Source organism: Aulostomus chinensis, chromosome 13 (genome assembly GCF_037954235.1).
Source record: "Aulostomus chinensis isolate RoL2024-O1b breed Wild chromosome 13, RoL_Achi_v1.0, whole genome shotgun sequence".
NCBI classification, from domain to species: Eukaryota; Metazoa; Chordata; class Actinopteri; order Syngnathiformes; family Aulostomidae; genus Aulostomus; species Aulostomus chinensis.
In genome coordinates, this window is record NC_141332.1 from 21265238 (window position 1) to 21285426 (window position 20189).

General features: G+C 44.0%; 3 protein-coding genes across 14 annotated transcripts in view; 1 reads left to right on the forward strand and 2 right to left on the reverse strand.

The window, feature by feature from the left end:
• Positions 1-980: 980 nt before the first annotated feature.
• bend4 (BEN domain containing 4) lies at positions 981-10019 on the reverse strand. 2 transcript variants are annotated; one of them, XM_086222062.1, is made up of 6 exons: positions 9164-10019; positions 4919-5470; positions 4099-4247; positions 3987-4013; positions 3089-3329; positions 981-2666 (listed from the first exon to the last, which is right to left on the reverse strand). In XM_086222062.1, exons 1-6 carry the CDS (start codon positions 9639-9641, stop codon positions 2428-2430), a joined length of 1686 nt encoding a protein of 561 aa, XP_086078188.1. In that variant the 5' UTR covers positions 9642-10019; the 3' UTR covers positions 981-2427. The 2 variants fall into 2 exon arrangements, with proteins under 2 accessions (XP_086078188.1, XP_086078187.1); XM_086222061.1 differs by having other exon boundaries at positions 4156-4247; positions 9164-10016.
• A 1289-nt stretch (positions 10020-11308) lies between these two features.
• Positions 11309-14336, forward strand: shisa3 (shisa family member 3). Its single transcript, XM_086222063.1, has 2 exons — positions 11309-11945; positions 13126-14336. Exons 1-2 carry the CDS (start codon positions 11675-11677, stop codon positions 13716-13718), a joined length of 864 nt encoding a protein of 287 aa, XP_086078189.1. The 5' UTR covers positions 11309-11674; the 3' UTR covers positions 13719-14336.
• A 1953-nt stretch (positions 14337-16289) lies between these two features.
• The window catches only part of atp8a1 (ATPase phospholipid transporting 8A1), a 97688-nt gene continuing 93788 nt past the window's right edge, over positions 16290-20189 (reverse strand). For 6 of the 11 annotated variants that reach the window (XR_015118941.1, XR_015118942.1, XR_015118944.1 and 3 more), the window contains one exon: positions 18695-18790. Coding sequence is in view for 3 of the 11 variants with exons in the window: in XM_086222064.1 (XP_086078190.1) it covers positions 18693-18790 (98 nt within the window). In the remaining 8 variants the exon portion in view is untranslated. Of the gene's footprint in view, positions 18791-20189 lie in introns of all 11 variants that reach the window. The other 5 variants (XM_086222064.1, XM_086222067.1, XM_086222066.1 and 2 more) reach the window with 1 other exon arrangement.

Below are 20189 nucleotides of genomic sequence, written 5' to 3' on the forward strand. Positions count from 1 at the left end.
CTTTAAAAAAAAAAAAAAAAGTTTGTTACAGACATCCAGGTCATGAAGAAATGAAACCGTTTAGTCGGAGCGTGAATATTGCCTTGACTAAATCTGAGATTAGCGAGTAAAGTGATCAAAAAGTGGGTTGTATTTTCCAACTTGTACTGACATCTCAACCTTGTATTTCTCACCTCAGATTTGCCGGGGAATATTTTTGTAATTCAGATTGGTAGAGAGAGAGAGAGAGAGAGAGAGAGAGTGAAAGAGAGAGAGGGAGAGCAATTAACATCAGTATCAGAGTTCAGTGCTTCCTTTATTATAAATAAAAAACAACAGAAACTATTAGATTTGTAAAAATGCAACGGATGCTTCACAGTGTTGATAACAGCCACTTTGAGGGTAAATGAGTAAACACAAACAGATGCTCACATTCAGAACAGTACACAACAACAGAATCCAACTCTTTAAGGTTTCTGTGGCACTTTTCTACTTGGCTTTTTAAGAGAGAGAGAGAGAGAGAGAGAGAGAGAGAGAGAGAGAGAAAGAGAGAGAGAGACACCTCACACATGACTGTACTTTATATTACACATTTACACAGCACTGTCGACACGGCAACTGACCGAACAGATCTGGTACATTCAAACGTAGGAACGTAATACAACTGAGCGCCGATGAAATAAAGTCACAAGATGAAAACGGAGGGATGACTAAAAGTGCACATTAGAGAAAAAGACGGGGGTCATTGCTAAGTGCTGGATAACTAATATTTGCTTCAGTTTTATAGACTTTAGGTTGCAAAATTATTTTTTTTTTAATTTAAAAAAAGGAACCCGCATGGTGATCACATGACACGTCACATGTCAACACTGTGGAGGTCATCAAATTTAAGGCAATATTATATGGCAGCTGCCTTCAGGACAATGACTAATCTACTCCGGTTCACCTCACAGTACTGCAACAGTGCCCCCCCCCCCCCCCCCCCCCAGTTTATTCAGCTGGAAAAAAGTTTTACTTTAAATCAAGGCTGCCCAAAATAGGGCCTGGGGGCCAAATTTGGTCCGCTCTAAGGTTATATTTGGCCCACCAGATGTAAGAAGTAATTTAATAACGGGCCTAATAATACAAAATATAAAATGATGAAAAAATATATTCATGTAAATAACTACTCATGCTGTTTTTGTGAGGTAACAATGCTATTTAAATAAGTAGGATCCCTAATAATGTTGTTGTTTTTTCAATATTTGATCAGGTGGCAGATTGACACGGCTGCAGGTAAAGTACTGAGAAGTGGAAAGACAGAGACAGTGGTACGAAGGCAAAGGGCATTTGAACAACACAATATGTGTTCGCTTTTGACTTCCAGCCCGCCATTTAGTTTGAGTTTTGCCCCTTGGAAGGTCCAAAGTTTGGGTAACCCCGTTGTAGATGACGGAAAGCTATGTCAAGGCAAAAATAAATAAATGAACAAAGAGATTTTGTGAAAGAAAGGGCAGGACATCAGGATATCTAATGAAGGTTTTTCTCTCTCCAGGTCTGTGTTCGCAGAATTGGAACACTTTCATTATCACGTACTTACATTAAAATTTGAATCTAATCAGAGGTGGAGAATTTCACTGGATCAATTACCAGACAGGAAACACAAGCAGTAGTTGAAAGTAAGCAAATCAAAGAATTTGAAGCCTTTATAATATCGATCTTGTCAGTGTGCTTGAATTTGATGCAGGTTTTGCAGAACATGGAGGATTTTCTGTTGCATATCCTGATGTCTGCTGCAGGAAGAGGGGATTTTACGATGCGCAGTGAAACCATTCAACCTGTGAACCCCACAGGGGAAGAGCAGGGCACAAGCTGCACACTGGAGGAACTTCGCTTGATAAGAGATGAAAAATTGATGAAAAAATATGGACGTAAAGTGCAGGACTACAGCTGTCTCGGAGGCACTCCTATATGGGGCTACATATGGGGGTAATGCATGCAAAATGATGCACAAAGTAATGCATATTTTAATGCAAAAGTATAAATGCTACTGTCTGTGACCGGATGTCAGGGATGGATGTGTAGGTCTCTGTTTCTGAGACATTCCTTTTAACTCGGGCGACATCTCTACAGGGATCTTCCTGATGACTTTAGAAATACAATTTCTATAATGTCTCAATTTTAAAATAGGAAACAAAAACATATTAAAACATAGGTAGCAAATGGAAGACGTAAACTGTTGAAAAATTTAAAACATCCCTTAAGAGTCTAACTTGACTTAAATAAAGTTATAAGTATAAAAATGGCAAAAAGCTACAAAACTATTGGAAAAGAGGAGTATATTTATATTCTTGTGATAAACCTCTCGTGGAATGTTTGTCTTCGTTGTGTAAAGTGACAGGATAAGGTCAGTGTCTCGGGATATGTTGTTGTACAGCTACATTTCGGGCATCTGAATTGAGTTTCACTTCAGTCCGACTGGCCGTTCTGACAGCCTTTTAAGTAGAGTTCATCCTGTGACAGATGTCCGTCAAAGCCGTCCATATAGAGGCTGCTGGAGCTGCTGCCGCTGCCGCTGCTGCCCAGGAAGGTGCCGACCGCCCGGCCCTGGCGAGCGTGACCCACGGCGTCGCTGAATACTTTATTGATCTGCTCCTCCGAGGGCATCCACCAGTCTGGGTTTGAGGCACAGTGCATTCGGATGAACTCTGACCGCAAGATGTTCGTGGGAGCAAAGGAATAGTTGTTTAATTATTTAAGGTGGTGGTTCCGACCTTATTTTCTACAACTGACTTGTCCCGAAGGTCGTGGTGGAGACGAATTGGTGGAACATTCAATCAGTCCTCTACAATGCATTGAAGAAAACATCTCAAACTTCATTATTATATGAAATTATCAAAAATAACAAGATACTGTATGTCTTTACATATTTAAGGGTGTTTCACAAGGCTGCTTAAGACCTTAAAGAAACATTATGTTGTTTTGCTGAGCAACAGTGACCTCTGCTGACTCCGCGGGGTAAAGTCGAGGACTAAATTCTTCATGTTCCACTTTAATAAAGGCAATTTAAGACGTAATTAAACTTTCAGGTATATGGAAGGCCTGAAGAGAGTTTTCAATCACCACGTACCTCTGAGGCAACTGACTTTGATGGGGTTGAGGGGTCGTCTCTCCAGGCCCGGCTCTCGTAAGTGGACCGATCGCTTCCTTTTACCCAAACCGCAGGAGAACTTCAGCTCATCTGTGGTGAAGACGTAACGAATCAGGTAGCGAAGCAGCCGTCGGCCATCTTTCTTCGAGGAGTTAACAGCCTCGTCCCACTGCTTATTAGTGATGAAGAGAGGATAGTTCTCCAGGAGCTGTTTACTGCCCTGCAGGGACCAGAAAACACGCATCCAGGTGAGGATGAGGTTTGTCCTCACACACACACACACACACACACACACACACACACACACACACACACACACACACACACACACACACACACACACACACCACGATTCAACTCCGGATTTAAAGCTATCACACAACAGACTTTTAATCCAGGTTTTATTTCAAGCGCAGCACAAATCTGCCTTCAGTATCTCAGTTCAGTTCCTGTTCACTGTTAGTTTGTCTCTAAAGAGAACAGAGCCAAGACGACCAGAAGGATAACAACAGCAGCCATGGGGCAGGAGACCTGGAGGACAACATCACCTTTTAGGGCCCTTACAAGAATTTTTTTAACTTTAAAATTGTGACATTGTCCTTTGCTTTACAAAAACAACTATTTCTCTGGAAATATTAAATAGCCTCATTGAATATATCACTACTACTACTACTTATTATAATAATAATAAGGGATATTTTGTGTCAGTGTTAAGGTTTGGGGTGGAGAGGTCTTATTGCAAATGTTGTACCGAAAGAGTTTGGATATTGTGACCGTCATATATCCAGACATATTTACTAGTTTCAGTCCCATATTGAGTGAACACAGAGTGGGATATGAGCTGGTCTGGTTCAGGGTCTTAAAAAAACCCACCAACCTCAAAGACTGTTTGCCGTTCTTCTTCCTGCAATGAGAGACATTGTTTTTTTTTGTACCAGATGTTTTTCGAACATCAGATTTCAGTACCATGTCAACACACTCCTTCAAACAACTGCTTCAAATAGGAATGAGTGACGTGAACGAGCCTGCGAGAGGTGTTCTCTTACCTCGGTGAGCTGCTCGTCTGGTATCGGCGGGGCCAGCTGGTTGTGAAACTCAAGAACAGTCTTGAAGTAGTCAAGAACATTTTGACAGGGAACTGTGTAGAAACACAAGTGAATGGGACCAGCGACACTAACACACTGACACACTTCCCAGCAAGCGATGAGACAACCCATCTGTTTCGTGATTAAAGAGGGAAAATGGTGCAACACCTTCTTTCTTTCTTTCGTTCTTAAATGTCACAATGACTCTAGAAATTGACAGCTCTGTGTCTTTACGATGCAGTTACAGCTTCTGTTTTTTTTTTTTTTTTTTTGCAAATTAGCTTAAATATATATTATTCAGGGTGTTTTTCCAGTGATACATCCAATTAACCAATAGTGAATGTGTGGATGTAGCATCTTCCTCATCAGTGAGTGCCTGGATTATAATGTGCATGAACATCAGTTTCATCTGATTTATATTCTGCCGACGCAGAAACGACAAAATCAGCAAATGTTCAGCTAAAAATCAGTCCCCAAACAACATTTTAGTCGTTTATTTGCTAAAAGCTACAGCGTCTTTTTGAAAATGAGCGAATTTATGGAACAAATAGGCTTATGGTAAGCTAATGATGGCTATGATGACAAGCTACATCACTACGTGTGGTATGTGTTTTTGGATGTGTGGCATGGAAATGTGCTATACATTGCTCACACTCAGCTAATGAGCATTGAACTCTGCTGTAAATCCCTTTGGAAATGTGAGTGCTGCCTTCCCTAAATGCACCTGGGAAATTCTCCAGCTTGTTGCGCAGCTCCTCGTTCTCCTGCTGCAGAGACAGCACCTCCTGCTCCAACTCCAGGCAGCGAGGACAGCAGCTTTCCTCCTCCTCTTCCTCCTCAGGCAGCGTGGACGACGGGTGGCCGTACGACTCTGAAGGAGTCGGGGACCCCCAGCCTCCCATGTTGTGTCTTGAAGGTGACACCCCTGAACCAGGCTCAGCCGACTGACACTGCTCATCGTCGGGGCCCAGAGCCAGATGGGGCTGCTGAGACCCCGAGAATAGATAGTTCTGCAGAGAGTCTGTGAAAATGCGGAGAACAGCAGAAGTCTGTTGTTGGTTCAAATGGCTTTGCTGGGCTTCATCTTCAGGGTCCAAGGTGGGGGAGCTCTCCTCAGGTTTGGGCTTGGAGGAGCAGGGAAGCCCCTGACCCGACCTGTCCTCCAGCTTGATGTTGGAGGAGATGGAGGACGAGGGGTCCAGCAGACGGCCATTGTTAAGAAGGCTGAGCACTCGGCTGCACTGCTGGGCGAAGGCATCCAGGATGAGACGGTTCTCTGTAGACAAGAGGTCAAAAGTCAATCTGAGTGATTCCCTCCACGGATAAATAAGGATTTTCCAAAATACTCTCAACAAGTACAGCAACTGTAGTCACCATAGTAAAATCCTTAAAATTTAAAAATTAGAAATGATATGCAAATATTTTTCATTCATCTATTGTCTTCCGCTTATTCCTACATTATGAGTCACGGGGGGGCTGGAGCCTATCCCAGCGGCTACGGGCGAGAGATGGGGTTCACCCTGGACAGGTCGCCAGTCCATCACAGGGCCAACACATAGAGACAGACAACCATTCACACTCACAGTCACACCTACGGTCAATTTAGAGTATCAGTCAGCCTCGTCCCAAATTGCATGTCTTTGGACTGTGGGAGGAAGCTGGAGTACCAGAGAGAACCCACGCAGGGACAGGGAGAACATGGAGACTCCACACAGAAAGATCCCGCGCCCGAGCCGGGACTCGAACCCGGAGCCTTCTTGCTGTGAGGCGACAGTGCTGACCACTGCACCACCGTGCCACCCGCAAATATTTTTCAGAGGAGTGGTTGGGGTCGAGCCTCAATCACAGAAAAATGTACACTATCACCAATAAATTGGACAAGATTCTTTCTTCTAGTGTCAAACTGCGCACGTCACTCTGCACACATTCAACTCTCAGAACATAAACACACACTTGACTGGAAGAAAAAATGGTTTAAACATAAGTAACGTATCGTCTTATTTCTTTGTAATGTAAAAGTTTTCATCCTCCCCAGAGTCAGTCAAGAGGATGAGGTACCCAGGCAGCTGAGACTTGCAGAGACTGGCTGAATGCTAGTTAACTTTTTTCAGATTAGGGTACCCCTGTCCTACCTCCTCCTCAACTTCTATGACAAAGTAAGCCATGATTAGTTGCAGTATCCGCTCCTCTAGGTGTCACCATTTTGTCCTGTAAGCCGAAGATTTGAGGTGCTAAGTCAAATCAGCGCGTCGTGTCAGAAAAACAGAATTGTTATTTCATGCTGAATGTTAACACAACTCTAGCTCTATCGCTGTAGGCAAAACCTTTTTTGTAGAAAAGTGTGTTTGCGATGTTTGACAGAGGTATGCTAACTTGCCCATCCACAACCATTCATTATGCTAAACTAACTAGCATTTAGCTGGTCCCAGCTACGTACCACACACGCAGAGGAGAGACCAGTATCAATGCCTTTGTCTGGCTCTGGGGAGGGTGGCAGATAAGTGTATTTCCAAAAGTTGGTGTGTTCCTTTAAGTAGCATGAAATTGCGTGAACAGCAGCACAGTGAATTTACCGTCCAGCACTGATGAAATAGCAAAGCTGCATATTGATTCACAGTCAAGAAGACAGCATAAATATGTTTTGAGCTTCATCGATTCCGTTTTCTTATGACTCCTGTTTCCCTCTTTGCCACATCTTTCCATAACAGGCTCCGCTGTTCATAAATGTCAGCTTGATTATGCTGATGTATTCGAATGTCAATAAACTTTTAAGTCGCAGTATCTGCAGTGACCAAACCCATCCAAGCAGAGAAAATGAGCACAAATCTATTGTCCAGAACAAGCCTGTGTGTAGTTTCCCTGGCAGTCTAGGCACGTCTCAATGAGATGATCTCACACATACCTCCATGTAATGATTATGAGTCCACTGGCATTACACACACACACACACACACACGCACAGACACATGCACACACACACACACACACACACACACACACACGCACAGACACATGCACACACACACACACACACACACGCACAGACACATGCACACACACACGCACACACACAAATGAGTTCTGGGCGGCCACTGCTGCGTTGCCACTCGCTCAGACGTGTCTATCAGCCTGGCGCAGATGTGTCGCATTTATTAATATGCGTGCTGTCTCTGTTTACCCGTCGAGATGTATCTGATATCATTCGCCCTCGCCCTGCCACCCCCCCCCCCCACCTCTTCTCTCACCAGATCTGTGAGCTGAGAGCCTCATAAAATTTCATTAAAAACAACACGCTTGGCAGAGGAAAATTTATGAGGCCCATTTGTTTTAATCACAAGTCTTTGGGAAGGCTTTTTAATACAATTTGTGTTATTGTTTGCTGAACTGACTGCTAACTTCAAGGGCTCCTTTTTTTTTCCCCACTGTCCTGACAGAGACATTAAGTTGCCTTCATCGTGCAGAGAGGAGCACTCTGACGTGTCACCGATGTGAGGGAGGAATACGGGCTCAGAAAATATGGTTTTGATTGATTTGATGGCCGCACGATTTAAAAATAAGGCCAATTTTTGTGATTAGTTTGACACATTTTGCAATTGTTGAATGATTTGCGGGGATACAAGGAAGGTGTCTGAAATCATTAGTCTAATTTGTATTAAAAATTTGAAAAAAAAAACATTGAATTGTTTACGGTGTAAAATTTTGTGCATCAAAAAGAAGGTCTTTCATCGGTACGATGGGATTGACAGGCAGGTTGGCTCTGCCACGCCAATGTGTTCCAGTTAAAAGCTTTTTGACACACAGGCAGCCCTTCACAGATGAACGATAATATTGGAACCATGTCGGTTTCAGCAGATATTCATCAATTTTTAAGTTTATTGTGTCAGTTTGATGGCCGATAACTCAACACGAGCCCACTTTGCTTCTATACTTCTGCAAAGAGTTTCCTCACACTAACTAACCGCTATAGGTAAACAGTTTTAGGGCTTTTCCAAATGCTTTGGGGGGGGGGGGGGGGGGATCCATTACTTTTTCAAATTTACAACTAAATGTGTTTGTCACTTTGTCCAAATATCAACATCTGTCCACTAGCAGCAAAATCCGTATCAATATTGACATATCCGCAAAACTAACCTTTTTCAAATATGTCGTCAATGTGATTTGGAAGAATTCTGGAGCCCTAATGTGCGCAGTATGACGGAAGTAAACAATAAATGAGGGAACCGATTAAGTAGACATGTCATGCTTTCGTTTTACATTAATGTACATGGGCAAATCCTCGTGTAGGTAAGTTAATACACTGCAACCTGAGCTGAGTCTGAACGCTCCATAATCTGTAAAGCGACAATAAGCAGCAGCAAGTTGAGCGTGAGCTGCCAACAATGATAGAGAGATTAGTGTCTGATTAGAGGATGCGATGTCTAATGTTTAATTGCCTAACTGTAAGGATTAGGTTCCTCGCTTTCATCCTGATGCTGGTTCCCATGGACCCACCCTCCACACTGGGAACCCATTTCTTCCTGACTGCCCCCCAGTGAACAGCAGCTAAAAGGGGGGAAATGAGGAGGAACAATGTCTTTCAATGGGAGATTGGGTTGGACACACAGACACACACACACACACACACACACACACACACACACACACACACACACACACACACACACACACACAAGATTCAATTATGACTGTTCTTCTCACAGTAGCAAATCAATCACTGCTGGCAGGAGGAAGAAAATGAAGAAATGGGAACAAAACGTGACGATCAGGTGTTAAACAAAAGAGATGCGTTCTCCTAACGACTTATTGTTTTGCTTTCAGCTCAAGTTGAGTAGTGGTGCCTCAAATCTGGAGAGTAGAACCGCAAATACAAGTGTCTTAACGTTATAGAGGAGAAACACACCGCGAGAGATGAGACAGACTTTTGCATGTCTGAGGTTCTTTGGCATCTCCGGGCAACTTTGAAACCCACCTGAGCTGATACCGTAGGAGCAGTCTGGAGATTCGTGGATCAGCCCGGTTCGGCCGGGGGAGAATCTGGGCTCCGTGCAGCTGCTGGAACGCCGCTGCTGGGTACCAAGGGATGCTGGCGCCGCGATGCCGCCCGCTGCCGCTGAGGTGGATGTCGGGACCCTGCTGCTGGGCCTGCTCTCACATGGGAAGCGATGCTGCTGCTGCTGCTGCTGGCTGCTGCTGCTGATGGCTTGATTGAGCTGCAGGCGCTGCTGGTGGTGATGCGGCTGGAAAGGATGAGGCTGCCCCGGGTGGAAAGTGAACTGATATCCGTCACCAAAGAGAGGCACCTCCACCATCGCGGACCTGTCAAGGCGCGACTTGTCCGCCGAGCGCCTGCTCTGGAAGGTCTTCAGGCTGCTGTAAGGACCGCGTTGTTGTCGGCACATCTTCGGGGCGCAGGGCCCCTCATCAGCGGGCTGCATCTCTCCCTCCATCCCTGCCAAGTGTCACCGCACGGCGGTTGGACCCAGGTGGTTATTGAGGCGCGCTGGTGTGACAGGCAGTGGATGGCTGGGGGATCCAATCCGTCACTGTCTGGCTCGGTTTTCCTCATTCACGGTTTGGAAGGGAGGGCTAATATTTACTGACAAGCAGCCGCTCCAATCCCCAGTCGGCAGCGTCGATATTGAGACTCTTCCAGAGGGAAATGCAGGCGGGACTTGCGCGCTGCCGCCTGCCTTCTTTGTATCCCAAATCCATGCTGAGAACAACGGGGCGCTACAGCAATTTTCCCGATATGAAAATGAACGTAAATAAATAAAAAAAAATAGCAGAACGAATTCCGACAAACGAGAGGGCAGAGGCCATTTGCTGGCCGGCTCAAGCATCAGTAGCAGCTGAGAGAAAGTGAAGACATCCAAACATTTGGAGGAAAACATTCTTTGCCTCGACTGATCTCTTTAATTTAAAAAATAGGGACAATAATAAAATAGTTTCCCTCTGAATATGAACATATAATTTATCTGCAAATCTGACGGCAAAATTTCTTTATAAATGAAAGGAGGGTAAATTCGTTTGATTCTTATCTGAAACGATTATCAGCAGTTTACAGGGTTAAAAGTTTGCAGCGCCACAAGGGGGCGCCACATCAACGTGTTACTACCAGAAGTCACCTCAGCCTGAAAGGGAGATTTTCTTCTGCTTGTCTGAAAACAGAAAGTCTAAACCGGGGAGCCCAGACGGTCTCCCAATGAGGACCTAAACTGGAGCTTAACGGTGGGTTAAAAGCAAACACACATCTTGGTGTTTATTTGAATTTTTCTAACTTTACTTCCTGGCAAAGTGTCTTACTGCCTTCTGATCATAGAGATGATATAAAAAAACAAACAAGAGTCCTTTAAGAACAGCATATTGGATCGATTTAATTAATTAAAACATGTTTTCCCTCGGCATATTTTTATTGAATTCTGAATCACTTTGAACAGCCCTGGGCTGAACAGCAAGAAGCCAATCATAGAAGGCAGTTATTCCAACTGAATTGTCTCGTGATTGAATGTATTTGCTGGTAGAAACAAATGTTCTGCAAACTGTATTTGGGGGGAAATTAACTTCCCTTTTATCCTTGAAAGATAAAAACATCACATCAAAGTAAGTATTTGCATGTGACCTGAGCCTTTGTAGCCACAAGTAAGACATCATGTGGATTCAGTCTTTAATACATTAAAAAAACACTATATCTGATTGAATTAAATCTATTTTGTTGTCCCTTTCCAGATTATTAAATTTATTAAACACACACACACACACACACACACACACACACACACACACACACACACACACACACAGGCAGCATGGAAATATCGGATGAAACCTGAGCATAAATGTCTGAATAAAGTGCAGCAGAGACATTAATTGTATGACTTCTGCTACAAGTGTACAAAGGTGTAAGTTGGCTCACATTAACACCACCCCCCCCCCCCCCCCCACACACACACACACACACACACACCTTGCCGGGTTGAGGCGGCTCTGACAAGCAGAATAAAGGTAATTAAGGTAATTTATGCGCGTTATTTAGCACCTTCACGCCCACTTCACCCCAGGCCACCACGTGACCGCGCACGCCTGATTAATGGTGGGGGTTACGTGCGCGCGTACTAAGCCTCGAGTTACAAAGGCAACACATCTCCAGCTAGGAGTGCACACTCGCGCACCAGTCCGGCACAGACCCCTACCAACCAGCGCCGGAGGAGGCCACCGAGAACCCGGAGCGCCTCTCCCTCCGCCCGGAGAAGCAGGAGTCACCTGACAAGGAGTCAGAAAAGAGACTTGAAGCAGCTCTGATTGACGCGGGCAAGTTTAGGAGAAAGTGGTTCGGATGCTGTGAAGATGACGGTGACTTGACCAAACACCCGTGGACGTGGTTTTCCTAAAGTAACTAATCATCTCAATGACCAGAGTCTAACTCGGACTGAGTCGGTGGTCGCGGTAAGGGAGCCGTGAACCCCCGCGGGTGGCCGCCGGGATGGTGCGCCTGCTCAACTGCCTCCTGCTCGGATATCTGACCTGGAATCTGCGGATATCGGACGCGCAGGGGGAATACTGCCACGGCTGGCTGGACGCTAATGGGAATTATCATGAGGGTTTCCAGTGTCCGGAGGACTTTGATACCATGGACGCCACCGTGTGCTGCGGCTCCTGCTCTCTGCGCTACTGCTGCGCCGCCGCGGACGCACGCTTGGACCAGGGCATCTGCACCAATGACCGGGAGGTGGACAACACCGAGTATGCAGCGCGTACGTCTCCAAAAACTCTTGCTAAACTTATTCAAGAGCACATGAACTTTTCCATGAAATCTTTAAGTTGAATTAGGTTGTGAAAAGTGCAATAAAACAACAGTAATTCCTCAAATAAATTGTATTAAACCAGTAAGGAGCAGATAATTACATATTATACACACACAAACACACACACGTCCAATTAATAACTTTTACACTTAATTGCCCTCTTTGAGAATTTTTTATCCTTGTTGCCACATTTTCAACAGGCAGTTTTTGAGTTGTTTCTTTCAATCATCAAATTACCTGCAAGGGTCCAGTTTCCATCACCTGTTTTAGTCTTCATTTGCATTCAGCCCACTGCAGATAATCAGCCTAAATCGTTAAACTCGCAGCAGCAAATAAATCACTGGTGACAGGAGGGAAAATGAAGAAAATAGGAATAAAACCTGAGGATCAGGTGGTGAACACAAGTCATGTTGGTTTTTAATCACCAGACTTCAGCAGACTGGGATGAAAAACTTAGTTCCTTTAGAAAATGTTGAAAATAAATTCCACACACATTAGTTAGGTGAGATGGATCATCCAGACGCTGGTCCTTGGCCCAGCTGGACCTGCTATGGGTCCAGTGATATTTGCACATTGACAGCTCACTAATTATCACCTCAGCTAAAAGAAATCCCAACACTGGGGCTGAGTGGGTCACTTGGTGGGTTGGCGGCTTTTAAAGAGGTGTCAAGGTGAACACATAGTTGCTTGTTGAATTTCAACAGTAGCGTTAGTGAGGCGGGTCTTGGTTTTTATCAGCTTTTCTTTTAAATTTCCCGAACGGATCAGCGTTTAAGCTCTCGGCTGAATGGAGTGCGAGCTCACAATTTCCTATTTTTATTTCTTATCAAAATAAATAAACACTGACTGATTTCCTGCCAGACTGTGAACGCCATATGAAGTGTAATCTGAGCTGTTTGTGTTTTCCAGCAAGAATGCGTCCCTGCCAGAATGGTAAAAGTGAGGCTTTTCAATGAATAGATGTGTTTTAGCCACCTTAAACGTTTTTTTAATTACTGGGACATGTGATTGAGAATTCCCAGTAAGAAAAGGATGCAGTCAGAAATGTTCTTGGAACATGATTTGTCCTCCAAGTTTGTGTCTGTAATTATAAAACCAGAGAACTCATTTTGTCTCCCTCCGCCCTCAGAGCCCGTCTACGTGCCCTTCCTGATGGTGGGCAGCATCTTCATCGCCTTCGTGGTGGTGGGCTCCCTGGTGGCCGTCTACTGCTGCACCTGCCTGAGGCCCAAGCAGCCAACCCAGCAGCCTATACGCTTCTCCCTGCGGAGCTGCCAGGGCGAGACCATTCCCATGATCCTCACCACGGCGCCCCCGAGCCTCCGCGCACCATCGCGACAGTCCAGCACGGCCACCACCAGTTCAAGTTCTGCAGGAGGGGGCAGCTCCATGCGCAGGTTTTCCCTCGGAGGTCAGGGGCAGCAGCATGGCTGTCTGGTGTCGGCCACCATCTCCTCATCAGCCTCCACCACCCCCACCCAGGCCCCTCAGACTTTACCTCCACCTCCTCCACCCCCCTACACATCCCCACCGGCGCCCTTGTCAGGAGGTCTCCAGCACCCCCTGCCCTCCGGCCACACTCAGCTGCAGCTGCACCAGCCCTCCATGCCCTCTCACCCCTCACAGGGCCCCAGCTTCCTCCTGCCCCAGCAGTACTTCTTCCCCCTGCAGCCTGACGCTTTCACAGCAGCCAAGGGCTTCGCCGACTTCGGGCAGAGCTGACAGGGCTCCTGGAGGAGGGACGGGGATTACAAGATTTAGAGATGGTGGGACGCCAGGCTGCACAGACAAAGCAACACATCTGGTGTCAGCTGAGCGGACGAGAGATAAAAACGCCACAAAGCTGCTGCGGTTGAGCGGCGCGACCCGAGGCGTTTCCTCCGCTGCTACACAGGATGAATCAACAGACTTGTCAGGGGAAGTATCAGTTTAGAATCTAATGCACTTTTCACCACATTTTAAACAGAATTATCTGGACTATTTGTTTTATATGATGTATTTTAAAAGGTGGCAGAGAAAAATCTTTCCAATTTAAAACACAATTCACTCAAAAAACAGAGACTCTTTCTGTCACTCTGAGTACTGAGACTTTATAATATTATTAGAAATAGGTGAAACCAGGAAATAATGTTTTTCGACAATCGCAGTGACCTTTCCAAAGGTGCTGAAAAGGACATTTTATTTTGGAGGAAATGTGGACTTTTGACTTGTTGTACAGGCATTTTACCCAAAACAGGATTGTCATAACGATCCAGCATATAAAACTTTGTCCCCCAGTTCATTTGTGTGTAGAGAATATTTGTGAAATGACACATTTATCTATTTACTGAATCATTACTCATACAAAACAAAAGGAAACCGGAGCGCTGGAGTCTCTCTACCTGTCGCTCATTCCTGCGCCAGACTTCACAGCAGGAATGCGGCGCTGAGATGAGTCATTGTCAGTGCTCAACGAGCATAGCCTGGTCGCGGTGTTAAAAACAACCCGGCCCAGAGACAGAGGTTTGGGTTGCACCGTCAGGTTATGGTGCAATTTTGACAAAGGCTGTTCTGTCCGCCTCTGGTTATCTGACTGTGAAACACACCCGGCAATCAGCGTCCCCTGAAAGCTGCAATCTGACAAGGTCTGTTGTTAGTTACGTTCAGCTTCCCCCCTAAAATCATCTGCGTTTATGACAGAACTTATAGCAAAGTACAATTCTCACCATCAGCGTTTTGTCTGATTCTAGTTAACTTTGTCAGGTCTTGTTTATACTTGCTCCTGTATCGCGTTCCACCTCTGCTTCGAAAAAGGAAAATCTACGTTTTCAACACATCTCCTAAATCTTTCGGATGGGTTCGTCTTTGCCAGGCCTTGAAGTTTCCACTTTCTTTTCTTTCAAGTTGTCAGCAAAGGCAGATGTTTACTTAACACGTCACACTGAAGGTTGTTAGTTGATATTGTCTTGCTAGTTTCACCTTGATTCACATATCGCATCTTTTTTTCTGAGTCCCGGGCCTGGATTCAATAAACTACTGTAAGTAAATCTTAATTATATTGTAAGTAGAAATTCGGGGTAGAAAATTAAGCAGTCACAAAATCACCATCTGAAAAACTCCAATTCTTCCCTTAACCGTTTGCTTACTTACTCATTCTTAAATTGATCCTTAAGTTTTATCCGATCTTAGTCATAACTTAAGAGTAATCAACTGTCATGTTAGACGTTATTCGTGAACAGTAAGTACAGTTTGATATAAATCTGAATTTCATTTCGGTTAAAGCTGTTGCTCATCAACAGAAAAAGGTCGGTGTAGTATTTTTCACTTAAACTACAGATCACCAGACTAGCTGGCGCTAACCTACTGAGCTAAATTCAGCTCAGTTGCTGCCTTGCTATCACGTTATGTATGCAAGTATTAAATCAGTTAAACAAGTTTTAATCTTTCTGCCTTGAAATCAATCATGAGACGTTACGATGATATTTAAGAAGGTCTTATGATAATAATAGGAAATCAAGATATGTATTTTAGTCAAGTCTTCAAATTTTCTTCATTATCCGACATTCTGTCTTTGAGATTGTTTTGTCAATCCAGCCCCTAAAATTCCTAATCGCTCACTCCCTTTTTAAAAAAAAAATTTGGTTCATCTTAAAGTAGGAATGAGAGTGCGACTGAGGGTTTCTGTCATTTGAGATGAATTTACAAACTTTTCCTCTCAGCAAAATATTTGTTGGATCCCCCAAAATATTCAGTTTACAGTGATTACAGAAAGAAAAGAGGAAAAAAAACAAAACAACCCTGGACACAATAGTGAAGCCAAAAGATGCGAACTTTCTTCTGAGTGAATCAGTTATTCAAAAAAAACCAAACAAAGATGTTCTCATCAACATCGAGTTTTACTTACCCCGCCGTAGATCCAGCGGTCAAACAGGAAAAGCCTGGCTGTAAACACCGGCTCTGTCCTGGTGGTACATGTGAGTGGACAAGCACGTTACCTCCTTTAACCTGAGCTGGATTCACTCTGACAGGGCAACATGTGACGTTAGAACAGGGCACAGTGAAAATGCTAACAAATCTGGGGGGGAAAAAGCATTTCTTCCCTGTCTACACACAGCAATCCATTTGATTACATGAGATCATGGAGAGTCCCCATCATTTAAAAACTCCAGTAAAACCATTTTGTATATGGATGCTAATGATATCATTTGTTTGTTTGCCCGCTTTTTTTCCTGTTTACTCCTGGATGTCCTGTCTGTTGCCTCACGCAAGCTCCAGATCGCTCAGTGATTAGGGAGGCAGAACAAACTGCAGTGAGGTGGTTCCTCCATGAATGCAAAGTTTATTTCAGTAGTCCTTCATGGCAGTAAAAGACAACACGTATACGTTTGCAGTCCCAACATGCAGAACAATCATCGGACAAAATGACAGAAAAGTATTTAAAATCATAGTTAAAAGGTGCGTGTTTTTTCTTCTTCTTTTGTAACGTGATCAACACTTGAGGGAGAATCAAAGTAGTACAGTTAAAACACTCCAGAGAACAGTTTGTGTTACCCATTCATGCAGCTCACAACTTTCACAGACGACGTGTTTTAAGTTTCTGAAGGAAAAAAAAATAAGAAAAAAAAAAAAAGACAAAGAAAAAGAGATTCAAAAACAAAGCAACAGTCCAAGCCTTCCACGACGATGACAACATCCACATTCAGCAGTTTGGAAGTTTTATCCGTGAAAAGAAATCTTTAAATCTCACTGAACTAAAGAGAGCTTTTTTTCTGTGAAGCAGAGATACACTGCGTGAAGAAAACGAGTCACAAAGATCCAAAAAATCAAAAGAGACCAGATAAGACTAGATATTATCCACTACTGAGAAGGTACATCGAGTGCATTATTCAACATCTCCTGACGAGGCGAACTGAGCTTCAGAGACTCTCACAGTCCTGGTCGAGAGTTTGACCACAAACACGCACAGCAACACTCACACATTCCCATACGGGCCATGCATCAGCACACAGTAGAACACCGTAACTATACCTGGAGTCGTGCACACGGACAGCAAGCGTCACCATACACACACACACACACACACACACACACACACACACACACACACACACACACACACTCACTCGTACAAGACAGAAAAAACACACCAGGAGAAGAGACGCCAGTGACTCCCGGTCTCACAGAGAAAGACACACATACACACATACACACATGCAGTGCATACACAAGCAGACGCGCACACACGCTCGCACACACACACACACACAGCACATGCACATGCAGGCGATAAACCGACACTCGCACACGGTCAGAAATCTGATCTCCCATAGGGAGAATGAACGCAATCACACAGACACGAAGTAGTCAATTATAAATAAATCAAGCCGTAACAATATTAATACTAACGAGACATTTAAGAAAGCTCAGTTTCCTCGTTTGATCTATTCTATCCTGCCAGTGTATCACAGGAGAAAGAAACGAAAAGTTACAGACGAGTCATTACAAAGCCAGTCAATGCAAAATTCATACATCTCCAATATAAAAATACAAATCCACAAAATAACTATAGAGACAAAGTAGTTTTGATACTGGCGTGGAGTTTCCTGGCTAATATTTTTCTCTCCCTTAAGCTAATGGCACTTATGTTAGAGGGATAAAATCTCCATTTGAAGCGAATCGCCACTGTAAGACCATCAGAGAGCCGCCCGTACACTTCTGCAGCAACAAATCTGGGTTTTTACGAGGCGGTCGGTAATTTTCAGGCTGTTCGAGTGCAACACTGTGACGGGGGAGACAGTGATTCTCTTCCTCAGTAGGTGTGTGTGGAGCACTGTTAAGCTAAGCTAACTGGCCAAACCGTTCTTGGCCGCCGCCTTTCTTCTACGATGGAAAAGTAGGCACCTTTGTGACTGCTGAGACAGGAGTGATGTGTGGAATGCAATTATTTGTCAGGAGCAATACTTCTGCTGTATAAATGGTGGAAACCGGACGATGGTATGTTGCAGGAGGCAACAATCTTAAATGACATAATCAGACTAAAACCAGGCACGATCATCTACATACTTTAAAGATTCAACTTAAATGGAAACATTTCTAAGAGAGACAAGGATGAAGGCATGAGCAAATGTAAGGCTTAACATGAGAGATGCTTCCCTTAGTGCAAAAAGTAACTTAAATGTTGCAATGTCTGTGTGAAGTGGTCAGTTAGTGTTACAATACAATTACATTTGGTTTCAGGTGTTTCCGAATTCACAGGTACTTGGAGGATTGTATACACGACTGCTCTTTGGCAGTTTCGATCTCTAATCATTGTCCAGTGTTTCACTTTTGCAATAACAGTGTTTAGGAGTTTCAATTTACTAAGAAGACTTTCGTCTTTTTTGGCTCAGTGCTGAAAATCGGTAACTTCACTTTGAAAAATTTGAGTGAGACCAGTGAAGAGACGAAGAAAGCTGAGTGTTCATTGTGTCTGCTGGACACACAACTACAGCTGACAGAGAACACATTTTGTTCCGTGTCCCCCCCCCCCCCCTTTCCTTTTTTTTTTTAATCAAAGATTACAAGATGTCATTCTCCTCTGTCTGATTCATATCAATGTCCAAAAATCCCCTCAGTGCTGGAGGCACACACTCGCATCACAGCTTCTCCCCAAACATCGCCATTGGAAACGGCTGTTGTTGCTCCGCACTGGTGGGCCGGGGACAAGGGCGCCGGCGCTCACCACTCGTTGGTCCTCTGTTTGGTGGTGTCGTATGCCCTGATGACCTCGGACTGTGACACAACTCCGTTCTCGTCTTGAGAAAAGGCGTAGCCGTCTGCAAAGTGGCATCAGAGACGTTAAGAGCCGAAAGGGATTATTTGATACATTTTAAAAAATGAATGGAAACACATGGAAAAGGACTACGTTCCAAAGTATTCACAAAGACTCAATACTGAAATCAAATATTTTGACAAATTGAGAAATACATTTGCTTCCTTGATGAGATGATCAACACAAATCTCATGTCAACAGAGTTGGGCAGGGACGGTGTGTTTTTGCTGGCCAAACAGGAAGTTAGCACCCCAGTGGTTCCCTCGATTAAAAGCCAGTGGGATTTTAACATTTGGTTTTGGATTGCAGAGAACAAGATTTGTGGCAAATAAATGTTCATGAGTCTTTGCACTTCTCACACGTTTTGTTCAGCAAAATAATCCCGACAAATAAAAATCACTTGTGCGATTTTTGAAACTTGTCTACGATAAAGGGGCGGCATGGCTCAGAGGTAGCGTGGCCATCTAGCAACTGAAGTGTCGCTGGTTTGATCCTCACTTCCCCCGGTGACCGTGTCCAAGAATCCTTGAGTAAGACACTGAGCCCCTAATTGCTCCTGATGGTCCTGCGAAGGACTGGTGACCCGTCCAGGGTGAACCCCGCCTCCCACCCAATGTCAGCCAATAAGGGGCATAGAAAATGGATGGATGGATGGGTTCATTAGCAAAAAAAAAACTGACGTCAACAAATTAAACCAGGGTCACATGACATCAACATCACAACAACGAGCTTCATGCCTCTTCAGTTTTCAACATGATGATTAATAATCATCAAACTCTGGAGTTTCATTTAGCCGCTTGAAGAAGTTCAGGTGTATTTTATTTGCTGACGTGTGTAAGGATAGCGTAACTTTAAAATATCTTACACGTGTATTAACCACAGACGTTGAACTGAAAACCCATTCACTTTGAAACGAGGGAACCGCACATTCAATGATGCTTACTTATTTCTGGGTTTGAGGACTCATTCTACGCCGTTCTGTAAGAACTGACAATGAGGCGCTATTAAAGATCGGAAACACTTAGCCTGGTTCCACCCCCATCCACCCCCAAAAAAACAAAAACCTGTTAAAGTTTATGTACATATTGTTTGGATCAGATTTTGCATGAACAGAGCTAAGCTGAGCCATCTCCCCTGTTTCCAAATGCTATCCTACGGTAATCAAGCCTCTTGCTAGTTGTAACTTTACATACATGAAAGTTGTATCAATCTTCTCCACTCACTTAAGCAAATTGGAATATTTCTCAAGAACTTTTACTTTAAGCTTAAAGGAAAATCAAAGGAAATTATGAAGAAAATAATACAAAATAAGTAACAACATGTAAAAAAAAGAAGGTTTTCTCAGTTGTTTAAAATCAGCCCTGTAATCTAACCTTAACCCTCCTAATAGGTTTCCTCTTTGA